This window comes from Lithobates pipiens, unplaced genomic scaffold (genome assembly GCF_037356315.1).
Source record: "Lithobates pipiens isolate NorthernLeopardFrog02 unplaced genomic scaffold, aLitPip1_a1.2 Scaffold_8, whole genome shotgun sequence".
Lineage (NCBI taxonomy): Eukaryota > Metazoa > Chordata > Amphibia > Anura > Ranidae > Lithobates > Lithobates pipiens.
Window position 1 is genome coordinate 202066350 of NW_027507903.1, and position 22638 is coordinate 202088987.

At 39.5% G+C, this 22638-nt stretch overlaps 1 protein-coding gene across 7 annotated transcripts in view; it reads right to left on the reverse strand.

Annotated features, from left to right (window-relative positions):
• Positions 1-22638, reverse strand: part of PTPRZ1 (protein tyrosine phosphatase receptor type Z1) — a 332340-nt gene that overhangs the window by 22236 nt on the left and 287466 nt on the right. For 4 of the 7 annotated variants that reach the window (XM_077472625.1, XM_077472624.1, XM_077472629.1 and 1 more), the window contains 6 exons: positions 19210-19230; positions 17363-17459; positions 13009-13091; positions 11537-11671; positions 7727-7861; positions 3848-4011 (listed from right to left, as the gene is read on the reverse strand). In XM_077472625.1, the coding sequence (XP_077328751.1) occupies positions 3848-4011; positions 7727-7861; positions 11537-11671; positions 13009-13091; positions 17363-17459; positions 19210-19230 (635 nt within the window). The remainder of the gene's footprint in view (positions 1-3847; positions 4012-7726; positions 7862-11536; positions 11672-13008; positions 13092-17362; positions 17460-19209; positions 19231-22638) is intronic. The other 3 variants (XM_077472626.1, XM_077472627.1, XM_077472630.1) reach the window with 1 other exon arrangement.

Sequence of the window (22638 nt, forward strand, 5' to 3'; positions counted from 1 at the left end):
AGCTCTGCAAATCTAATCCTCCTGCATGGTGGTCCAGTCGGGGTTGGAGAAAACACTCTGCTCCAGGTGTGATGAGAAACTGACCTCACATCTATACGATCACTTGATGGATGATGGAGGTGTGTCTCTTGGGACTGATAGAAACAATAGTACCGACTGTTGCAAAGCGGACATTGATTGGTTTATTACTCTTTTATGTCTGGAAAAATATTGCTATGCACTGGTAAAAATAACACTGTGCCTTCCTTGGTTCAGTGGACGTGCCTGGTAAATGAGAGCCTTCCATTATACAAAGATACATACAGTATCTCACAAAAGTGAGTACACTCCTCACATTTTTGGAAATATTTTATTCTATCTTTTCATGTGACAACACTGAAGAAATTACACTTTGCTACAATGTAAAGTAGTGAGTGTATGGCTTGTATAAGTGTAAATTTGCTGTCCCCTCAAAATAACTCAACACACAGCCATTAATGTCTAAACAGCTGTCAACAAAAGTGAGTACACTCCTAAGGGAAAATGTCCAGATTGGGCCCAATTAACCATTTTCCCTCCCCGGTGTCATGTAACTAGTTAGTGTTACAAGGTCTGAGGTGTGAATGGGGAGCAGGTGTGTTAAATTTGGTGTTATTGCTCTCACTCTCTCATACTGGTCACTGGAAGTTCAACATGGCACCTCACAGCAAAGAACTCTCTGAGGATCTGAAAAAAGAATTGTTGCTCTACATAAAGATGACCAATGCTATAAGAAGATTGCCAAGACCCTGAAAAATTTCTGCAGCCTGGTGGCCAAGTGGGAAATAGACGTTTGCCAGCATTGCTGCAGAGGTTGAAGGGGTGAGTATGAGCCTGTCAGTACCATACACCACACGCTGCATCAAATTGGGTTGTCATCCCAGAAGGAAGCCTCTTCTAAAGATAATTCACATGAAAACCTGCAAACAGTTAGCTGAAGACAAGCAGACTAAGAGCATGGATTATTGGAACCATGTCCTGTGGTCTGATGAGATCAAGATAATTTGGTTCAGATGGTGGCAATCGTGGGGGCGGCAACCAGGTGAGGAGTACAAAGACAAGTGTGTCTTGCCTACAGTCAAGCATGGTGATGGGAGTGTCATGGTCTGGGGCTGCATGAGTGCGTCTGGCACTGGGGAGCTACAATTCATTGAGGAAACCATGAATGCCAACATTTACTGTGACATACTGAAGCAGAGCATGATCCTCTCCCTTTGGAGACTGGGCCACAGGGCAGTATTCCAACATAATAATGACCCCAAGCACACCACCAAGATGATCACTGCCTTGCTAAAGAAGCTGAGGGTAAAAGTGATGGACCGGCCAAGCATGTCTCCAGTCCTAAACCCTATTGCGCATCTGTGGGGCATCATCACACAGTAGGTAGAGGAGCACAAGTTCTCTAACATCCACCAGCTCTGTGATGTCATGGAGGAGTGAAAGAGGATTCCAGTGGCAACCTGTGAAGCTCCGGTGAACTCCATGCCCAAGAGGGTTAAGGCAGTGCTGGAAAATAATGGTGGTCACACAAAATACTCACACTTTGGGCCCAATTTGGACATTTTCACTTAGGGGTGTACTCACTTTTGTTACCAGTGGTTTAGACATTAATGGCTGTGTGTGAGTTATTTTGAAGGGACAGTAAATTTGCACTGTTATACAAGCTGTACACTCACTACTTTACATTGTAGCAAAGTGTCATTTCTTCAGTATTGTCACACGAAAAGATATAATAAAATATTTACAAAAATGTGAGGGGTGTACTCACTTTTGCGAGATAGTGTGAAATACGACAAAATTTGACGTGCATGGCTAGCTACTCCCTATCCTGGTGAACTACTTTTGAAGGTAAGAGTAGAAAAGACATGAGCTCCATGAGCTGAGGGAATTGGGCAAATGTCATGCATATTTGGGTATTTGTTTCTGTACCTGATTTGGGGTTGAAGCTTGATTCATGCACACCGATTCACACATCTCTAGTAATTAAATAAAATGTATCTTTATATCCAGTTTACACAGACCAACACAAAGTTAAAAACAGGTTTGTAATGGGATATCCTGTTCTGTAAGCTGTTGAACAGGAATAGGGATACATAGATGAGTTTATGGGAGAGAAAGAGAGAGCTTGGGGTGGGTGTAGGGTTGCCACCTGTCCGGGATTCACTCAGGCAGTCTGGGTTTTGAATCGTGTCTGGGTTTCAGGCCACCTGAAACCTGGACACATTCAGACAGAAATGTGGCTCCGAACAGGGCCTTACAGGAGGGTGATGGGGAACTATGTGTACATTATTAATAGGTCTGTTACACTCCTATAGTGCAGCCTTTCCCAACCTTTTCAACACAGAGGAACCCTTGAAATAGTTCTCCAGTCTCTGGGAACCCCTGCTAAAAATTATAAGTCTACAACTCATGATATATTAGTGTGATGGTCAGTGGGCAGAAGGGTCCTTACCCTTGTGGTCATTGGGAAGAATTACCTCCTTACAGCTAAAAAGATCAATAGTGTCGGTGGGAACTTATCCGAAAGGTAGAAATGTCCTAATGCTGAAGGAACCCCTAGCTACCTCTGGAGGAACCCTAGGGTTCCACGGAACCCTGGTTGAGAATCACTGCTATAGTGTATACTAAAAAATATTTTTTTGCTGTACGCCGCTAAAGTGTTTGGGTTTGGCCTGAAGAAAAAGTAGCAACCCTAGGTTGGTGTCACCAGTGTGATGACACTCACATGTTGAGGGCAGTAGTACAAAGTTTACAGTTCTACGTAATTGTCTCTTTATGGTACACATGGAACCACAGGGGTAGATAGATCACAATGTAAAAATTCTTGTGAATTTCAGCTGTGTATTTAGTTGTTTAGTTGCTCTATTATTTTATGTTGATTCGTAATGAGAAAAATAACAGAGATGTGATCTGTATCAGACTTTTGACCAAGCTATTTTCCTCTTCTGCACGTTTTCTTTTCTGACCTTGCATTAGTGTGCCTCTATGTTGTACTGGAATGAAGAACAACGTTTAAGCGCCTATTTTCCACTAATGTATTTATTCTGTACCATTAACCAACCCCTTTTAAAATACACTATATTTGTTTAGTATATAAATTCTACATACATATTCATTTTCAATCGGTTATATAGAGGGCTCTTTAGGAATCTAAATCGTAAGTACTGGCAGGAAAAAACAAGAGCTATCATACCATCTTTTGTTTTGTAGGAGAATAGATAAGTGTCTCAAAAACAGATTTACACCGGTTGCAGAGAAATAATGTGCGCATGCAGTTAGCCACAGTAGCATTTGCTTGCCTCTAGATTTTCAAAGTAGATTGAATAGATTGTGGATATATACTTTTTTGTGACTTAAATGAAAAGAATAAATACAATCAAGCCATAAGTGCATTAGTTTACATGAATGAATAGAGAAAAACGTGACCCTTACTTAAAAGGGTTGATCTAGTTGTTCACTGATAACAGTTTGTGAAATGATCGGCCAGATAATCAGGTGTCACAGGGATGATGGCTGGATGGAAGACACTAATGAATACGTCTTACTAATGGTACATTAGTCAGTGAAAGCATGTATTAAACCATTAAACCATTGGAAAGCACTTGAAACTGCATAAACATAAGGACTATTATATTCTATAAGTAGAGATGATTTAGATTGTCTGTAGACAGGTAGAATATGTTGTCTTGTTTTTACGTTTAAAATACATGTTTTAAATACATTTTAATACTAGTAAAAGAGCTGTTGTTGCAATAAGACAACTAAAGATATGAGCGTGAGATCTGTCGAATTCTGCAGTTGTTGGGTTCTCAATCTTCCGATGACATACCTACAGTGTACAACGACAGGTCCACTGGAAGACTGCTTAGCAGCTGAAGCCTTTCTGACAAATGTCAGGACTGGAAGAGCATATTCCGGAACACCCATATCAGGCCATTGTGTATAATGGTAATGCTTAACCACACGCTCAGTTCCTCTCCCTTTTTGGGAACCCTAAGTAAAAAAATAAATACACATGAACATAAAAAGTGACATTAATTGATGAATAACAAACCAAGTTTTAAATTTTTTTTTCAAAACAAGTTTTGTTTTCTATAAACTAGGGAGTGTTAGAAATTCTGTCAGGTTTTTATTTTTGCTTGCATCTCCAGTAGGGATATTTCCCCCAGTGTCATGTCTGGAGACTAGAGAAGAGACAATGGTCTGGATCGAACCTTGGTTGTTTGGGCGTTCAAATGATTTCACTTTTTTTTATGCATTGGCATGTTACCCGGTGCAGTGCCCGCCCCATGCTATATTTGACACCATCTTTCCGATGGAGGCCCGTCCATACGGGGCACAGGGGCGCCACCCCCCTAATCCAAGAGACAATGGTCTGGATCGAACCTTGAAGAGACAATGGTCTGGAACGAACCTTGAAGAGACAATGGTCTGGATCGAACCTTGGCTGTTTGGGCGTTCAAATGATTGCACTTTTTTATGCATTTGCACATGTTACCCGGTGCAGTGCCCACTCCATGCTATTTTTGACACCATTTTTCCGATGGAGGCCCATCCATACGGGGCGCAGGGGCGCCGCCCCCCTAATGCAGGGGCACAGCCCCTACTGTGCATGCAAGGTGCCAGACGCATCAATTTTAGCAGGATTTTTTTTAAAGCACGTGATTAGAGCCTGAGGCTCCAATTGGCTTAAAAAAAGGGTAGTTCGTCCCTCGCAGGGGGAAGGGGGTTATAGTTTATCACCCCCCAAGATATTGAGCACTAGCTGCCACTGCTTCTTTACCATTAGCCCAGACAGATGCAGCTATCATTGATTTTAGTGGGGTTTGAGTTCAGCAGTCAAACTTTGAAGATTGCCAAACCCTGCAAAAACCAAACCCAGGGCAGTTTTGCTCATCACTACGGGTGATCACAGTCACTGAGACAGGAAGTAAAGGGAAACTGGTCGTTGAGATTTTAAACAACAACAAAAACATGATACAGTTTCTAACCCTTCCCCAGGCTGGTGATATGTTTTGACTGCTGTTTATCTCACTATTAGAGGGAGATCTTGTGATTTGGTGACCACCATCAATGGGGTAGGAAGTTAGGAGAATCTTTACTAACAGGGACAACAAATAGCTATTGACACCTTGGGGTTTATTTACTAAATGATTGGGGGCTGTTCACTTAACAAAGTTAATAGCACATAAGTTGAATCAATTTTTACCTACTCACATGTGTGTGGGAAGGAAAAAAAAGAGTTTTCCTTCAGTGAAAACCACATGGTAAAGTGATTAGCAGAGGCAGAGATAGAAGTTGCTGAACTTATACGCAAATCTCAATTTATACTGTAAAAACTGGATGGGTCAAACCCTGCCTTCTTATATGTCTACAATGTTGCAACCGCAAGATGTCCCAGCAATAATTCTCCATTGTATTCCACCACCTCCTGTTACATTTTTCAAAATATAAATGATACAAAAATTTCTACAAGTATGTAATGGTCACAAATATGCTAACCCAGAACCCTCAAGCAATAGACTCATCAAGTCTATATGTAACTGCCAGGTGGTTTAAAGCTAGCCATACCCACTTAAACTTATTATGTGCAGCTCTGCAGGCCAAACAATGTGGATGGAGGACTTTCCCTTATGCAGTCACTGTTCACACTGCTCCTTCAATTTTCCAATCGAAGTTAGTCGAGCTGGGTAATACCAACAAAAGGGCTGTCGCCGGTCTTGTATTTTACAGGATTGTCCTGGATTAAAAGTTGGAATGTCCTCTATTGACTTAAAACAGGATGCAGTTTGTCCCCACCCCCTGCTGCCAATGGGTGCTGTGGCATGTGCTGTCCATCACTGTGACAGACAGTTTTTACTCTGCACCAAACACTTGTCTTTGCACAGGGAATGCCCCTAGCATCATTTGACTGCAGTGTTAACTTTGGCATCAAAATTTTAGTTAGTTTTAGTGACAGTCTTTTGTCTAAAATACAATTTTTTAGTTTTAATCGTATTTTAGTCATTGGAATTATTTTTGTTTTTGTCATATTTTAGTCAACTAAAATTTCCAGCACATTTTGGTTGACTAAAATCAAATGGCTTTAGTTAAATTATAATGCATTATTTAAGCATTTCTCTAGAATTGCCAAACTCATTATATACTCCTTAAGTAAAAATGTAATAACATGTTTTTATTTATGGTATTAAGGTTTGAACATGACCAGACACAGGTTTAGCTGTTATATATAACATATTTATAAATTAAACCAAGTTTTATATACAAACAAAAATATTGCTTTTTTCACAAACCGAAGTGCAACTTTAAAATGTAAAAAAAACAAAAAAAAACTGTAGCCTCTATTGGCTGTAATGCCATTGCACATATTACCAACATCAAATATTAAGAAAAAAAAAAGAAAAGCCTTTTTCCTAATTTTTTATATTTTTTTCTGCAGCTTAGTAGATGCCCTCTACTTATTCTTATGTGGTAGTGCAATACGTGTTAAAACTTTAACCAACTAAGCCCCGGACCATTTGGCTGGGCAAAGACCAGAGCATTTTTTGGGATTTGATTTAACTGACAATTGCACGGTCATACAATGTGGCTCACAAACAAAGTTGATGTCCTTTTTTTCCCCACAAATAGAGCTTTCTTTTGGTGGTATTTGATCACCTTTGCATTTTTTAATGCTATCAACAAAAAAAATAGTCAAATTTTTTTTAAAAACGCATTCTTTTTTACTTTTTGCTATAATAAATATCCCCAAAAAATATATAATTTTTTTTTCCCTCAGTTTAGGCTGATATGTATTCTTCTACATATTTTTGATAAAAAAATATCACAATAAGCGTTTATTGACTGGTTTGCGCAAAAGTTATAGTGTCTACAAAATAGGGGATAGTTTTATGGGATTTTTATTATTCTTTTTTTTTACTAGTAATGGCGGTGACCAGCAATTTTTATTGGGACTGCAACATTATGGCGGACACATCGATCACTTTTGGCATGATTTTGGGACCATTCACATTTATACAGCGATCAGTGCAATTAAAAATGCATTGATTACCGTGTAAATTTGACTGGCAGTGAAGGGGTTAACCACTAGATGGTGCTTTAAGGGTTAAGTGCATCCTAGGGAGTGATTCTAACTGTGGGGGGGGGGTGGGGAGCTGTGTGTAACATGACACTGTTCACCGCTCCCGATCACAGGGAGCTGTGATCAGTGTCATTAGGCAGAACAGGGAAATGCTTGTTTACATTAGCATCTCCCTGTTCTTCCTCTCCGTGAGATGATCGCGGGTATCCCCATAGGCATTGAGTCCGCGGGACCTGTGATCACACTCAAGGAGCTCCCGCTCGCAAGCCGCCTCATAAAGGGCAACGTACAGGTATGTTAATCTGCCTGTACGTGCCCTTCTGCCGCAGTATATCTGCGAGAGGCGGTCGGGAAGTGGTTAATGTGCTATTATTATAGTCTGTGTTGCCGATTTAGAAAATGCCAGCAGAGGGTGTGAATGAGTGTAATGTGTGGAACTGCATAGGAAAGGGAAAGCAGTGATGGAAGCCTGCATCTCTCAGCCAACACAGCTTGCTGAAGGGAGCTGAGGCTTCAACAGACAGGCAGAGCTGTATTTTTAATTTATATTTACATGTCTATACATGGCCTACTTTGTTTAGTCCAATACTTTACTGTAGAGGATTTATATGCTCTAACACAACAAACCTTCTTGATCTTGGTGTTCCGAAGCGTGAAGATGCGCACAGTGTAATAGGCCAGAACTTGAATGCTTTTTTGTGTGACCAAAAAAGTGCCATATTCTTCGCTGCCATCACTTGGCCAATACTGGTCACATTTTCTCTGGAAAAAACAACATTCTTTTTACTTGACATCAGATATAAATAGTGCACCCATTTGCTGTTTATGCCAAGCTTAACAGATGTCTGAAAGTACCTGGATATAGAGCCCCCCCCTCACCTCATAGCAGCACAAAAGGCAAAATGCCTATCTGTATATACAGTATGCATTTTAACTGTCTATTTAAAAAGAATTTCCACCCCCTCACGAAAAAATTAAATATCAGCAGCTACAAATCCTGTTAATATTAGGACACTTACCTGTCCAGGGTTCCCACGATGTCGGCACCGAAGCCGATTTTTGGATTGGCTTTTGGATGTTACCGCCACCATTCATGTTAAGGTAAACCTAAAAAGGTACCAAATATAGCACCGGAGGGGGGAGGAAGCATATAAGCGGAGCTTCCACTTTTGGGTGGAACTCCGTTTTAATAGCTTGGCTGAAGTTTCACTTTCATTTTATTTGTAATTTGAAAAGTACTTCAACTGACTGAATATATAATGTGTGGCATGTTATAAATGTGCATTCACTATAACCTAATAAAGCAAATAATTTCACAACTTAGATCCCAAGAGGTGTACAGTTTTGGGGCATAAAGGCTTTGGAGGGGAGATAATTGGAAGACCAATTTATTGAAAAGGGAAAGTGGTGTATTTATGAGGATCGTTTTTGTGACTCTTAGCTATAAAGGGAAAATACATAGAACATTTTAATTTTAAGATTTTTGGGAAGAGATAAGTGGGTTATGAATTGACAGAGATTTGTTCATATATGAATGAAGAAAATATAACTAATAGACTGGTATTGCTTGTTAAGTAAAGTTGCCATCTAGTATATTGTCCTTTTGTCCAATTTGTTTACTTCACATTCAGTTTATTTTATTTTATATTTTTTATATATTTTATTATTTTTATACTGTATGATGTTACATCATCATGGAGTGTAGTGATATATTTTTGAAGCTCACCGGTGTATTCTGAATGCATTATTGGATGTATATCCACAGATGGACCTGTTTGCTGGCACTAAACTTGTGAAGAAAAAGTGATTGGCTCTTTGTGTGGTTACTACGCAGCATAAGGGAAGTAGATACAGATATTCCATGTCTCCTTACTTACGTGTTATGTCATAGATGACTTCATCAGGAGCAAGAATAAGGAGACAGTGGGGGTTATTTACGAAAGGCAAATCCACTTTGCACTACAAGTGCACTTGGAAGTGCAATCACTGTAGATCCGAGGGGGATATGCAAGGAAAATAAAAAACAGCATTTTAGCTTGCACATGATTGGATGATAAAATCAGCAGAGCTTCCCCTCATTTCAGATCTACCCCTCAGATCTACAGTGCCTGCACTTCCAAGTGCACTTTCAGTGGACTTACAAGTGCACTTGCAGTGCAGAGTGGATTTGCCTTTCATATATCACCCCCTCTGTATCCTTAATCTTGCTTCTGATGAAGTCATCTATGACATAAGACGTAGGGCAGAGTAAGGAGACATGGAGTATCTGTACACAGTCCTTGAGCCTGTGAGTGCATGCTAGGAAACTGTCAACAACACTTGTGTGGGATATAACTCTCCCATATTTGTATACACAGCAAATCAAGTGCCTAATAGGGTTGCACAGGTTTATGTGAGTTCTTTATTTGTTTTAACTGAAGTGTTTCTAATTATTGTAGCACTATGTAGTGTTTCTTATTTTGCTCATTAAATACTTCAAAAAAGATAGTTGCTGGAGGTGATTGATATCTTGGGAGAGCTGTTCTCAGCTTGAAGGGAAGAAGCTGTGATTGGATCTTTTACAATAAAATCTTCTTTATTCAAGAAATATTAAAGGATTTAAAAAAATTAAAAAACAAAACAAAACAAAAAAACCATGATCTCTGAAAGGTCTCTTGCTACATGAGCGATACCAAGGTGGTCCATGGAGGTGCAGTTGCTGGGTTGATATTTGGATAACAAAAGCTTGCGTCTGGTAAGCGTGACATCTATGTGGTGGTGGATCATGTGTTGGTGGTGTTTGTACACTCATAATTCTTATTCACTCCTCACGTATTTGGACTTTATTTTTCACTATTTATACTATATTATTTGTATTGTTTTTTATTTATTATATATGATATCACATATATATAAGTTATTGCAGATTTTTTCCGTTATTACATTTTGGCTTGTGCATATCTCACAATTTAGAGCTGCTGCTGGTATTGTTTTGTCATTTTTATTTTTTATTTTTATTTTTTTAGCGTGGTATCTTTTTTGTTTGTCTCATCTTATATATTGGGGGCTCTTACACATTATTTTTAGGGCTGTTACTGATTCAAATTTTCGTGTTCGATTAATCGATTTTTTTAAAATCGATTAATCGACTAATTTCGATTAATTATAATGCACATACAGATCCAACTACTTTTAGCTGATCTCCTTGCATTGCAACCCTGCATTAGTCAGTGGTAAATGTGGTATACACTATATACAATCACCCAACACTAGTTAGTTTCCACAATCCATGACTTAACTTCACAGTTCACACAAATACATTTTAAATTCAAACTGTAGCACTGATGTAATTTTTTTTTTCACAGTAGTGTGACAATCCCTCCACCTCCGTTCTAACTAATCACTCTCACCTTGCATGCAAGCGGGTATCAAAAGTTTTAACATTGACCATAAACTTCACTCACGTCTCCTTAGATCTCAGCAAGGATGCCAGGTCATGGGTAGAAAGAAAAGATCTAAGTGCTCACCGCTTAAAGAGGAGGGCCAGCTTTAAAAAAAAATATGTAAAAGTCAGCAGCTGCAAACACTGTAGCTGCTGACTTTTAATAAGCAGACTTACCTGTCCAGGGCGCCCGCGATGTCGGCAGCCCGAGGCTGACCTGTCCCTCGGCTCCCGGCGCCGCCATTCTATCTAAGGGAAACAGGCAGTGGAGCCTTGCGGCTTCACTGCCTGTTTCCTACTGCACATGCGCGAGTCACGCAGCGCTTTGTGAATGGGGAGCGCTGTGTTCTGGGGCACACAGTTCCCAGAACACAGCGCGACCCATTACCCAGAAGACGCCGCACGGAGGAGAAAAGACAGAAGATCTCCGCGGAGGAGGAAGAGGCAGATTAGGATGATATGCCTAGCAACAGGCATTTCTGGTAAATTTAAAAAAAAAAAATTCATTTTCCTGATTTTTTTTCTAATTTTGAATGTACTTTTGTTTTTCAGGGTGGCCCTCCACTTTAAGTATAAGATTACATTTTTGTGTTCAAACACAAACTACTCACATAAAGATGATAAAAACACAGCATGTAAAGTCGACAATCGTGTTAGTTCCGTAGGGCAGCAGCAGGTGACATCATGCATAGCTCCTCCCCCATACGCGTTAGGTTCAATCAGAACATGAACATCACCGGACACCTCCCCCCTTGTGATGTCCGAGACGTCACGGTATCTCCGACAGAACACCCTGAAGACTCGGAAGCCAGCAGAGAGATGAGTATTTTGATTGATCAAAAAAAATTGATCAAAAAAAAATTGATCAATCAAAAAATGAACGATTAATTGAAGAATTAATCTTTAATTTACACAGCCCTAATGATTTTCAATTATATATTTAACTTATGCATTTTATTTGTTTGGAGGGTAGATTGGCATGGAGTCACATATTAAGGAAATTTCAACTGACTTACTCTTCCTTTTTCAACCAGGTTGGTGATCATGACAATAACTTCTACACTGTGCTCCCATATCATTCTCCAGAAATCTTCTGCTGTTGACTTTAGTGGTCCTTGAGCAGCAATGTATGCTTTGGGCTTGTTGTAGCCCTGCAAGAAAAAACAATAAGTATTTGTATTGTGAAATATTACAGTCACTCATTAAAGCATCACATATGTTTTTTTCATGTACTCCCTCTAGCAGAGATCACAGTACTTTCCAGACAATGTCTTAATCTGCTTTTCTCTCGCCAGAGGGATGAAACCATCTTTTCTTTTCTTTTTTCTCAGCCATTATCCAGATTCAGCATTTACCTCCTGGACTGAGATGTTGGCTCAGAGATGACACAGTCATGTAAATAATTGGATCCATGCAATTCTTGGCTGTGTTCACAAATGACTGACAAAGATAAGCCCCTACTGCAGCTGCTGACCTTGTTACTTGCTACAAATATAGGATATTGCAGTTTAAGAATAAAAGTGGTTCTAGAGGCAAAACGTTTACTACCCTACTGCATTCCCTGAATTGAGGTAAAAAATGTTTTCATAGCTCTTCTTCCCCTCACCCCTAAACATTTACATAACACCACTCTCGATCCAGCGCTGCTCTTGCCAATAGCGCTGCTGTCCTCTTCCTGCTCTCATAGGCTTGACTGAGGCCATAGGCTGCCATTGCTGTCTGTTAAACCCTGTGAGGAGGGAACAGGAGTGTGGCTGAGCCACATTGTGTATGTCTATGGATGCACACAGCTTGGCTCAGACACGCACTGACATGGGTGCCTCCATAGTACATGGCTTGCTATGGAGGCAATCGGAGGAGGAGTTTGTGAAGAGTGGTATGTGATCCTCAACATGAGGGATGTATTACTGCAGAAAGTCAGTGGAGGATTAAGACTGAGATAGTAAGCTATGACTAAGTGCTAAGGAAGCGTGAAAAGCTGGTCATGCTGTTCCCCTCTTTTTGTGTTTTTGGAAATGTTTTTATGGACTGAAATTAAGGTGATTTTACTGGACGTGTGGTTAACCAGAATTCTTTTTCTTCATTGGAATCCGTGATGGACAGGGCCAGCACCTGGCCTGTGTGTTAGTGGAGGTGGGGACTGACCTAGAGTGGTGTTCACACACATCTAGGCCCAGAAATCCTTCCTTTGATGTCACATTATCAGCTTTTTAATGTTGAGTGCAATGTGTGAATCCTTTTAGACACCATATGCACTAATAAACAATGCACATCGAATGATGACCGTAAAATGTAATGTAAAGCTAAGGAGCTAATTTGAACAACAAATCAGGATAGTTCAGTCATGACAACCTGCTTCCAATGCACATATTAAAGATAACTAATCAAATAAACAGTATAATAATAAAAAACAGTATATAGTGGCACAGATCAAGTCAAAATAGAAAATAACTAACAGTAACCAAAAATGTATTGCTAATTTACTTACATCAACATAATTTGCATTTATGTAATCAGTGGTCTTTTCTTCTTTATCTCCCATTTGTGAAAGCCTAACTCTGCTGTGATCATCTTTGGAGAAAAAAATTACATAATTTAAAGTATTATGCAGATATGGAACAAATAATATATCTTAAAGATCATCATTATTATTAAAACTTTGTGATTCATTATTACTTTAAACGGATAACCACAGTACTGTAAACATAACATACAGGAACATGACATAGTATTAGTATCATTAGTATCAATTTCTCATTAGTGAAAGGCAAGTGAAGCCTATTATTAACCTCAGACATGTCAGACAAACTTTTGATATTAGTTTGAAGTCAAAACCTGTGTCATTAGTTTGAATTGATGCTTCGAGAGGTCATTGGGTTTGAGCTTAAAGTGGTTGTAAAGTCTTGTTTTTTCTCTATAAAAATAACAAACATGTTGTACTTACCTGCTCTGTAGTAGTAGATTTGGACAAAGCAGTCCATATTCTCTTCTTCTCGAGTGCCTCTTCTGCGCTCCTGGCCCCTCCCTCCTGTTGAGTGCCCCCACAGCAAGCAGCTTGCTATGGGGGCACCCAAGCAGAGTCACAGCTCCGTGTGTCCATTCAGACATGGGACCGTGACCCCCTCTCTCAAGATTGGCTAGCTGACTTTGATTGACAGCAGCAGGAGCCAATGGCATCACTGTTGTGTCTCAGCCAATCACGAGGGAGAGTCTTGGATGACAGAGACACTCATAGACATTGCTGAACAGAAATGGGGCTCCGGTAAGTATTAAGGGGGCAGAGGGGGGCTACTGCACACAGAAAGATTTTTATCTTTATGAATAGAATGCATTAAGATAAAAAAACCTTCTGCCTTTACAACTCCTGTAAGTAATGCTTCATCTGGAAGCATGGGGGTTGTGTTGACTAATAATGCAGTTAACATGTCACATACTTGCTTCCATAACACTTGAGTTATTGGGCAAGTCTTCCACATGTTCCTGTTGGGTCTACTGACATTTTTACATTGCATTTGAGTGCTCTCGTGACAAGAGTTGGAACAGTAAGTAAAGCCCATTGGTGTTGTCAACACAATCATCTAGCTGACAATGTCTCTGTAAAGATGGATATGACAACGTGATGACATCACCCGTACAAAAAAGTAACAACCACCCCAATCTATAACTGGCCTTTGCAGCAAGGTGCATATGAAAGGGAACATCACAAACAAAAGATTTCCCAGCACACTTACCGACCAGTCTGCAAAACAACCAAATTGACCCTGTGTAACAGTTTATGTTAAAAAGAAAGGCATTTGTTTGCACACATTTGCAAATAATCCTCTGTTTTCAATGTAAACTGTTAGACTGGGCCAATTGGGATGTTTTGCAGGCTGGTTGGTACGTGTGCTGGGAAATCTTTTGTTTGTTTGTGATGTGCATTGCCCTTCCATGTGTACCTTGCTGCAAAGGCCAGTTATAGGTTGGGGGGGGGGGGGGGGGGTTGACACTTTTTCGTACAGTTGGATGCAGGGACACACAGGATGCTCTTGCTGCCATTGTGCTCTTGCCGGGCGTCATGTCCGTGCCTTTGCCTTTAAGGCAATAGGCTCCGTGCCTTTGCCTTTAAGGCAATAGGCTCTCTCCAGGCATACCTGCCCTTAATCTATCCATTCTTATGTGTGCTTCTACTATATAAGCTCTGGAAATTTTAGTTAGGACCACAGTACTGTATAAACAGAGGTCCCTTGGTGTGGGCACTGTGGCTTATGCATATATTTGCAAATGTGTGCAAATAAAACCCTCTCTTTTTACATAAACTGTTAAACAGGGCCAATTTGGTTATTTTGCAGGCTGGTTGGTAAATGTGCTGGGAAATATTTTGTTTGTTTGTGATTATGACTTCACCGCCTAAGTGAATAGACAGATAAAGTTTGAAGGGCCTGACACAGAAAATGAATTGGACGTAAAAGCTCGCCATAGAATAACTTTTGACGTGGGATGAACAAAAAAACAAAACAAACAGAGTCTTTTACCCACACAAACAAGGTGGATGGAGAAATCCCCAACCCCCCTGCCAAAAGTTTTCAAACATTCCCGTTCAACAGAAATCGATTTACAGATCAAACAGGAAAGGCTACACATGGATCAAAATCTGGCCAGTCCCTGCTGAACTGAATAGGCCTAATTTCAATCCATCTATGACTAGCTTAAGACCCCTTTCACACAACCTTTCCGATCAGGCCCGCCTGGCAGTTTTTCAGGCGGACGCGTCAAAGGATCTATTCACCCTTATGAACTGACGGGTGTAAACAGACTTTACATTGTACCTATATCTGATCCAGTTTGCTAAAAATAAACAGAAATGGATCCCTCTCCCTCAGTGTAGGTGGATCGGATTGGAAGACAGTGGGGTGTAAATGGACAGTAGAGTCCGTTTACATCCAGCTGCTCATAGAGCAGAGCGGGCTCTGTCTGTGTTTGGTCTCCAGAAACTGAGTGGACACAGATCTGTCATTCAACTGCTCTGCTCAGATCAGTAGAGATCCCCATGCTGAGCAAAACGGAGTCTGCCCCATGTGAAAGGGACCTAAGGGTCTGTATGAAAAATGTTTGTACTGTGTATGGGCCATGTCACACTAGCAACTTTGTTGCAGGGATCTGAAGCAGTCACCAGTATCTGATATTTTGTCTAGCGATTTGTAATTAACTAGAGAGTAGTTGTAGCCGAATGCAATACTTTTTTTTTAGGTAGCTTTAAATCTCTAGTGTGCCAGTGTCATCAATATCCACTTCGGATAACACTAATAGTTATTAAATTTGGCAATTCTGCAGCTAGCTCCATTATAAATAATTAGCAATGGAGCTAGAAATCATTAGATTTTTTCCAATTTTGTATTTTCTACAAATTGCTGCTACAAAACCACACATGTAACTAACATGCCCATTAATATAAAAGCAACAACCGATAAAAGTGGATGTGGCATATTTAATTGGTAATTTAATTTTCTAATATATACGCAGCTCAATGATTGCAGTAATAATGTTAGACTCTAATTTTTTTCTGGCACAAGGTTGATGTGGATGATCTAACATTTTTTTGTGCTGCATAATATGTTGTTCCTTCAATGGTACAACCTCTAGAAGGGTTGTGGCTCCCATAGGATCACTGGGGAGATGGAGGGGTGTTGTAGAGTATGAAGTATTCTTTGATCTGACAGAATAGGTTTATTCAGGCTCCACATTAGAACTGAAACAAATGGCATGATTTTATGGAAACGTACAGACATCGGGAGTGATTCAGCCAGTTGAAAGTAACCTCACTTTGGAGCTATGGGGTAGTTTTTAAAGTTTGACAAATATATGATCAATATGGCTAAAAAGAGGCATAAATATTTAAATAGAACATGTAGTCAAGGGACTAAGTATATTTTTTCTTTGCATGCCGTTATTTAGCTTCTTGGTGGTGTCATATCTAAAATTTACTCTGAACAGATATTGGCTAGCTCATAGATTTCTTTTGTCACATAAACAGGTCAGTTTTCTCTTAGGTGACAAACCTAAGATATCCTTTTTCTGCAAAGATACTGCTTGCTATTTTATATAACAGATAGGAGGTGTCACTAATTTGTCTTTATTAACCACTTGCCGAGCAGCCGCCACAGTTTTACTGCAGTAGAATGTTACATCGCTTTGCCCTGTGGCCGATGTGAGTAACCGGTGTGAGTAACCGGCGGGAACGATGTCCGCCAGGCTCCCACGATCGCTCGTGACACACCAAGAACCGAGATCTGTGTGTGTAGAAGAGACTGAGGGGAGAAGAGACTGATCATGTGTTCATACAAAGTATGAACAGTGATCTGTCATCTCCCCTAGTCAGTCCCATCCCCCCTTCAGAACACAGAGAGGGAACACAGTTATCCCCTTGATCGCCCCCTAGTGTTAACCCCTTCCCTGCCAGTGACATTTTTACAGTAATCAGTGCATTTTTATAGCACTGATTGCTGTATAAATGCCAATGGTCCCAAAAATGTAAAAGTGTCCGATGTGTTTGCCATAATGTCGCAGTCATGATAAAAATCACAGATCACCGCCATTACTAGTAAAAAAAATAAAATAAAAATGCTATAAATCTATAAAAACTGCAGAGATGATCAAATACCACCAAAAGAAAGAAAGGTGCAGCGTCGCACGACTGCTCGCTTGTCAGGTAAAGTGACGCAGTGCCGAATCGCAAAAAATGGCCTGATCATTCAGCAGCCAAATCTTCCGTGGCTGAATCGGTTAAAGGTCAACTGATGTCCAGTATTAAAACCCATATATTGTAGTGGTATATTTGTATTGAACAATTAGTATATACTTACAGGCTACAATGTTTATGTATCTGTTCTTAATTTTGTTGTCCGGGTGGTTTGAACTATCAGATGTTATTCCCAAATCAGCAGTGCAGTTTTGAACTTCCTGCAAATAAACAGAAATTGAGCATTTGCACAATTAATTTCAATTTGTTTTTTGAGATACACATATACTACAAGAAACAACAAATACATTTGCAGACACCATACTGTCAGGAATATATCCTAAAAGGCATATATGACCAAGTGACAGACAAAAACAAAAATCATAGGAACATAATTATTGGCAAGGGCTGTTACATCTTGGTGCACAAGTAGTGTTAGAAGAAAATTGCAAAGAAAATTGCCTTGTAATGCCATGTAAATAAGCAATCAGCATATTTTTATGACTCCCAGTCAAAATATTCCTGTCACCAATCTAAAGGGGTGAGTCATCATAAAGAGTTAAGTATGGTTTAATGTTCATATAAATCACATAGAAATAAAGGGTAATATAACAAAAGTTACCCGTGACCATGTCAGTTTAGTGAAGAAAAGGAAGGAAAAAGAAGCAACAAGGAAGAAATGAAAGAGGGAATGTTGAGGGCAGCCAAGGTAACACCTCCCAGACCTCATTCATCCACCGATAAATATTGTATCCATGGTTGCCAAATCTTGTCAAACTTGCCCTGGTTATTGTGGAAGGTGCGAGACAATGCATCATTAATCATGATAAAGTTTAATTCTTGTTTGATATAGTGAAACGTTATTGTTGACTGGTTCTAACAATGCGCATAGCTATTCTAGCGGCTAGAATCATATTTTTTAGAAAAATCATTATCCCGTTTCCGAAATAGAAATTATCCCATTTCCGAAATAGAAATTATCCCGTTTCCGAAATATTTTTGGACATCTGGTAATGTTCATGCCTGTTACTGAACAAATTAAATTACTCTGATTCAGAATCCTGTTACGTTGGGGACATTGCCACCAAATATGTACCATTGTGCCTTCCGGGCCACAATTTCTGAAACAACAGGAGGAGGCCTAGGAATTCATCTTAACTATCCTAATTGGAACCATATACCAAAATGGATACTCAGTGTTTTTTTTGTAATTAGATTCTATCAGAGCTGTGTTAAAAGAAGTCTTAGAAAGATCGTTGGTTGGTTGGGTATATCTTGCACTCTGATAAATCCCAAGAGATATTGAGACCTATTTTCCTATGTTCCATATAGGAGAGCTTATGATCTGAATACATTAATTGACTACATACTATCGAAATAGGGCCTTTCACCAAGTTTCTAGTTTTAAAGGAGCTCTCAAAGAATGTCAAAGATAATGGATGGTTGATCTTTTTTAAGTTTATTTCCCAGATAAGGGATAAACTGATTATATGGGAATGGTTCCGAGAAGGTAGTTGCAGTGCAGTTTTACCATATTCTAAAGAATGCATTTTCTCTCCCGATAAAAAAGTCTCCAATGCCAAACAAGCCTTTATTCTCCCACCTTTTGAAGAGGTGTGGGAACAGTCCTGGAGTAAACTCTGGGTTATTCAGCAGGGGAGAGATAGGCATGTGAGGTAAGCAGAGATCCTTCCTTGTCCACTGTCTGTCTCATATCACTAATTAATAAGACATTGTGGGACAAATAATTGGAGAACACAACCTAATAGGAATTTACATCATTGCCACGTTAGAGCCTACAAAACATGATAATGCTTCCATAGCACTCTAGTGCAGAGCTGGGCCCTAAAATTGTGGTGCATTTGCACATTTAAATGTAATCCGACTGCATTGGTTTTCTATACGCTCTGACATATTGCATCAGTTTGAGATAATATTCTATTCCAAGATATTGCATTGAATTTCTCTTACCTGATAAAATGCTTTAAGAGTCTAATGAGGGAATGAATGAAAAAATAACATAAATTTTACAATGCAAACATAAAGAGGAATGATTAACAAAACGTTAAATGAAACATAACTGGTTAGAATTATTGCCAAATTTCTGAGGGGAATAAGCAGGGGCCATACACAGGTACTGGTTGGTTTAAAAATGACATGACTGATGTATGGGTTTATTTATTAGGGCAAAGAACACATTTCATATAAAAGTAGTCTGTAATAACCAGACAGAGATAACCTCTTAGTGATATGAATTTAGTCAGCCAAATCTGATTGGTTGATTAATACTGCGCTGTTCTCTTTGAATGGCTTTTTGAAAAGCCCCAGTGATACTCTGGTGAGAAGAGACTGCTTGTCTAGCTAAGTGGATGTTCATATTAGAAAGTGGATGTTCAATGTGCAAAGTGATTGGTAGTGAAAAGATGAAGCTGTGTTAACTTTGAATAACCATTCATTTGTGAGAGGAATTTTGCTACCCTGTTTCCCCTAAAATAAGACCTAGCGTGAGTGTCGGTGATGGCTGCAATATAAGCCCTACCCCCCCAAATAAGCCCCACCCTCTTTCCCCAAAAATAAGCCCTACCCTGAGAATAAGACATAGAAGGACTTTAACTAGGGCTTATTTGGGGGGTAGGGCTTATATTGCAGCCATCGTCGACAATCACGCTAGGTCTTATTTTAGGGGAAACAGGGTAGGATGATTGGGTATTCAAAGTGGACAGCTTCTCCTTATTTACTAATATTTACTTTGCAAAGTGGACATTAACTTTTCTAGGTGAACAGCCTCTATTCCTTTAGTAGATCAACTCCACTATCTTGAGCATGTATTCTGGGTATGCGGTAGGCTGAAAACATAGAATCATTCATATGCCATGGGACAACACCCACAAAAGGTTTCCTAAGTAACAGCAGATCTACTTTTTTATGTTTTATTTTTCTCAGCCAATCATATAATATGGTTGAGCCTGAATAATTTTATACATGTTTGTCATACTTAAAAGACACTTTCAGGGCCCTCTTTAAGGCAGGGCAAAAGGGGACGCTGCCCTGGGCCCTGTCATTGTTGTAGAACCCAAAGCAGCTGCATCAGTCTTGCCAACTTTCCCTGTTGAAATGCCTTGTTCCTTGAGGTTTTAGTCCTGTGCTGTGTCCTGATATCTCAGTGTGACATTCTGTTACTAATACTGCCCAGCCCTGCCCTATTGTTGTGTACAGATGACTCACCTGCAAACCCTTTGTTTACATGTATATACCGGCATTTTTATATAAATAGCAGCGGACCAGCAGCATTCATATGTAAATAGATGCGATATTCATATGTATATAATGACCCCCTGAGGTCCTATCCACCATCACCTATACTGAATTAAAATAGGTAACTCAAGCGCTGATATGAATATAGTTAAACAGTTAATTAAATACAGTTGTAAAAAAAGTATGTGAATCCTTTTAGAATGATATGGATTTCTGCACAAATTGGTCATAAAATGTGATCTGATCTTCATCTAAGTCACAACAATAACAGTCTGCTTAAACTAATAACACACAAAGAATTAAATGTTACCATGTTTTTATTGAACACACCATGTAAACATTCACAGTGCAGGTGGAAAACGTATGTGAACCCCTAGACTAATGAGATCTCCAAGAGCTAATTGGAGTGAGGTGTCAGCCAACTGCAGTCCAATCAATGAGATGAGATTGGAGGTGTTGGTTACAGCTACCCTCCTCTATAAAAAACACACACCAGTTCTGGGTTTGCTTTTCACAAGAAGCATTGCCTGATGTGAATGATGCCTCGCACAAAAGAGCTCTCAGAAGACCTACGATTAAGAATTGTTGACTTGCATAAAGCTGGAAAAGGTTATAAAAGTATCACCAAAGGCCTTGCTGTTCATCAGTCCACGGAAAGACAAATTGTCTATAAATGGAGAACGTTCAGCACTGCTGCTACTCTCCCTAGGAGTGGGCATCCTGTAAAGATGACTGCAAGAGCACAGCGCAGACTGCTCAATGAGGTGAAGAAGAATCCTAGAGTGTCAGCTAAAGACTTACAAAAGTCTCTGGCATATGCTAACATCCCTGTTAGTGAATATACGATATGTAAAACACAAAACAAGAATGCATTTCATGGGAGGATACCACAGAGGAAGCCACTGCTGTCCAAAAAAAAACATTGCTGCACGTTTACAGCTTGCACAAGAGCACCTGGATGTTCCACAGCAGTATTGGCAAAATATTCTGTGGACAGATGAAACCAAAGTTGAGTTGTTTGAAAGAAACACACAACACTATGTGTGCAGAAAAAGGCATGGCACACCAACATCAAAACCACATCCCAACTGTAAAGTATGGTGGTGGGGGCATCATGGTTTGGGCTGCTTTGCTGCATCAGGGCCTGGACGGATTGCTATCATCAAAGGAACAATTAATTCCCAAGTTTATCAAGACATTTTGCAGGAGAACTTAAGGCCATCTGTCCACCAGCTAAAGCTCAACAGAAGATGGGTGTTGTAACAGGACAACAACCCAAAGCATAGAAGTAAATCAACAACAGAATGGCTTAAACAGAAGAAAATACGCCTTCTGAAATGGCCCAGTCAGAGTCCTCACCTCAACCCGATTGAGATGCTGTGGCATGACCTCAAGAAAGCAATTCATACCGGGCATCCCAAGAATATTGCTGAACTGAAACACCTTCTGTAAAGAGTAATGGTCAAGAATTACTCCTGACTGTTGTGCACGTCTGATCTGCAACTACAGCAAACGTTTGGTTGAAGTTATTGCTGCCAAAGGAGGTTCAACCAGTTATTAAATCCAAGGATTCACATACTTTATCCACCTGCACTGTGAATATTTACATGGTGTGTTCAATAAAAACATGTTAACATTTAATTCTTTGTGTGTTATTAGTTTAAGCAGACTGTGATTGTTGTGACTTAGATGAAGATCAAATCACATTTTATGACCAATTTGTTCAGAAATCCATATCATTCCAAAAGGGTTCACATACTTTTTTTTCAACTGTAAATTAAATAGTGAATTCAGCTGAAGCTATTCAAATGTGCTCTGACACCACATAAATAAATACTGAATAAAGTTAAAAGCGCGCTAAAAAACAACTTGATAATATTACACGGTGCATAATACTGCAAACATATATAAAGAAATGTCCATGAGAATATAATTGCTGAAAAAAACCTTGAGTTTGTGTAAAAATAATCCTTGCTTTGTGATAATAAGAATCATTTATTATCACAGAGCAAGGATTGTTTTTACACAAATTCAACGTTTTTTCAGCAATTATATTCTCATGGACATTTCTTTATATATGTTTGCAGTATTATGCACCGTGTAATATTATCAAGTTTCTTTTTAACGCACTATTAACTCTATTTA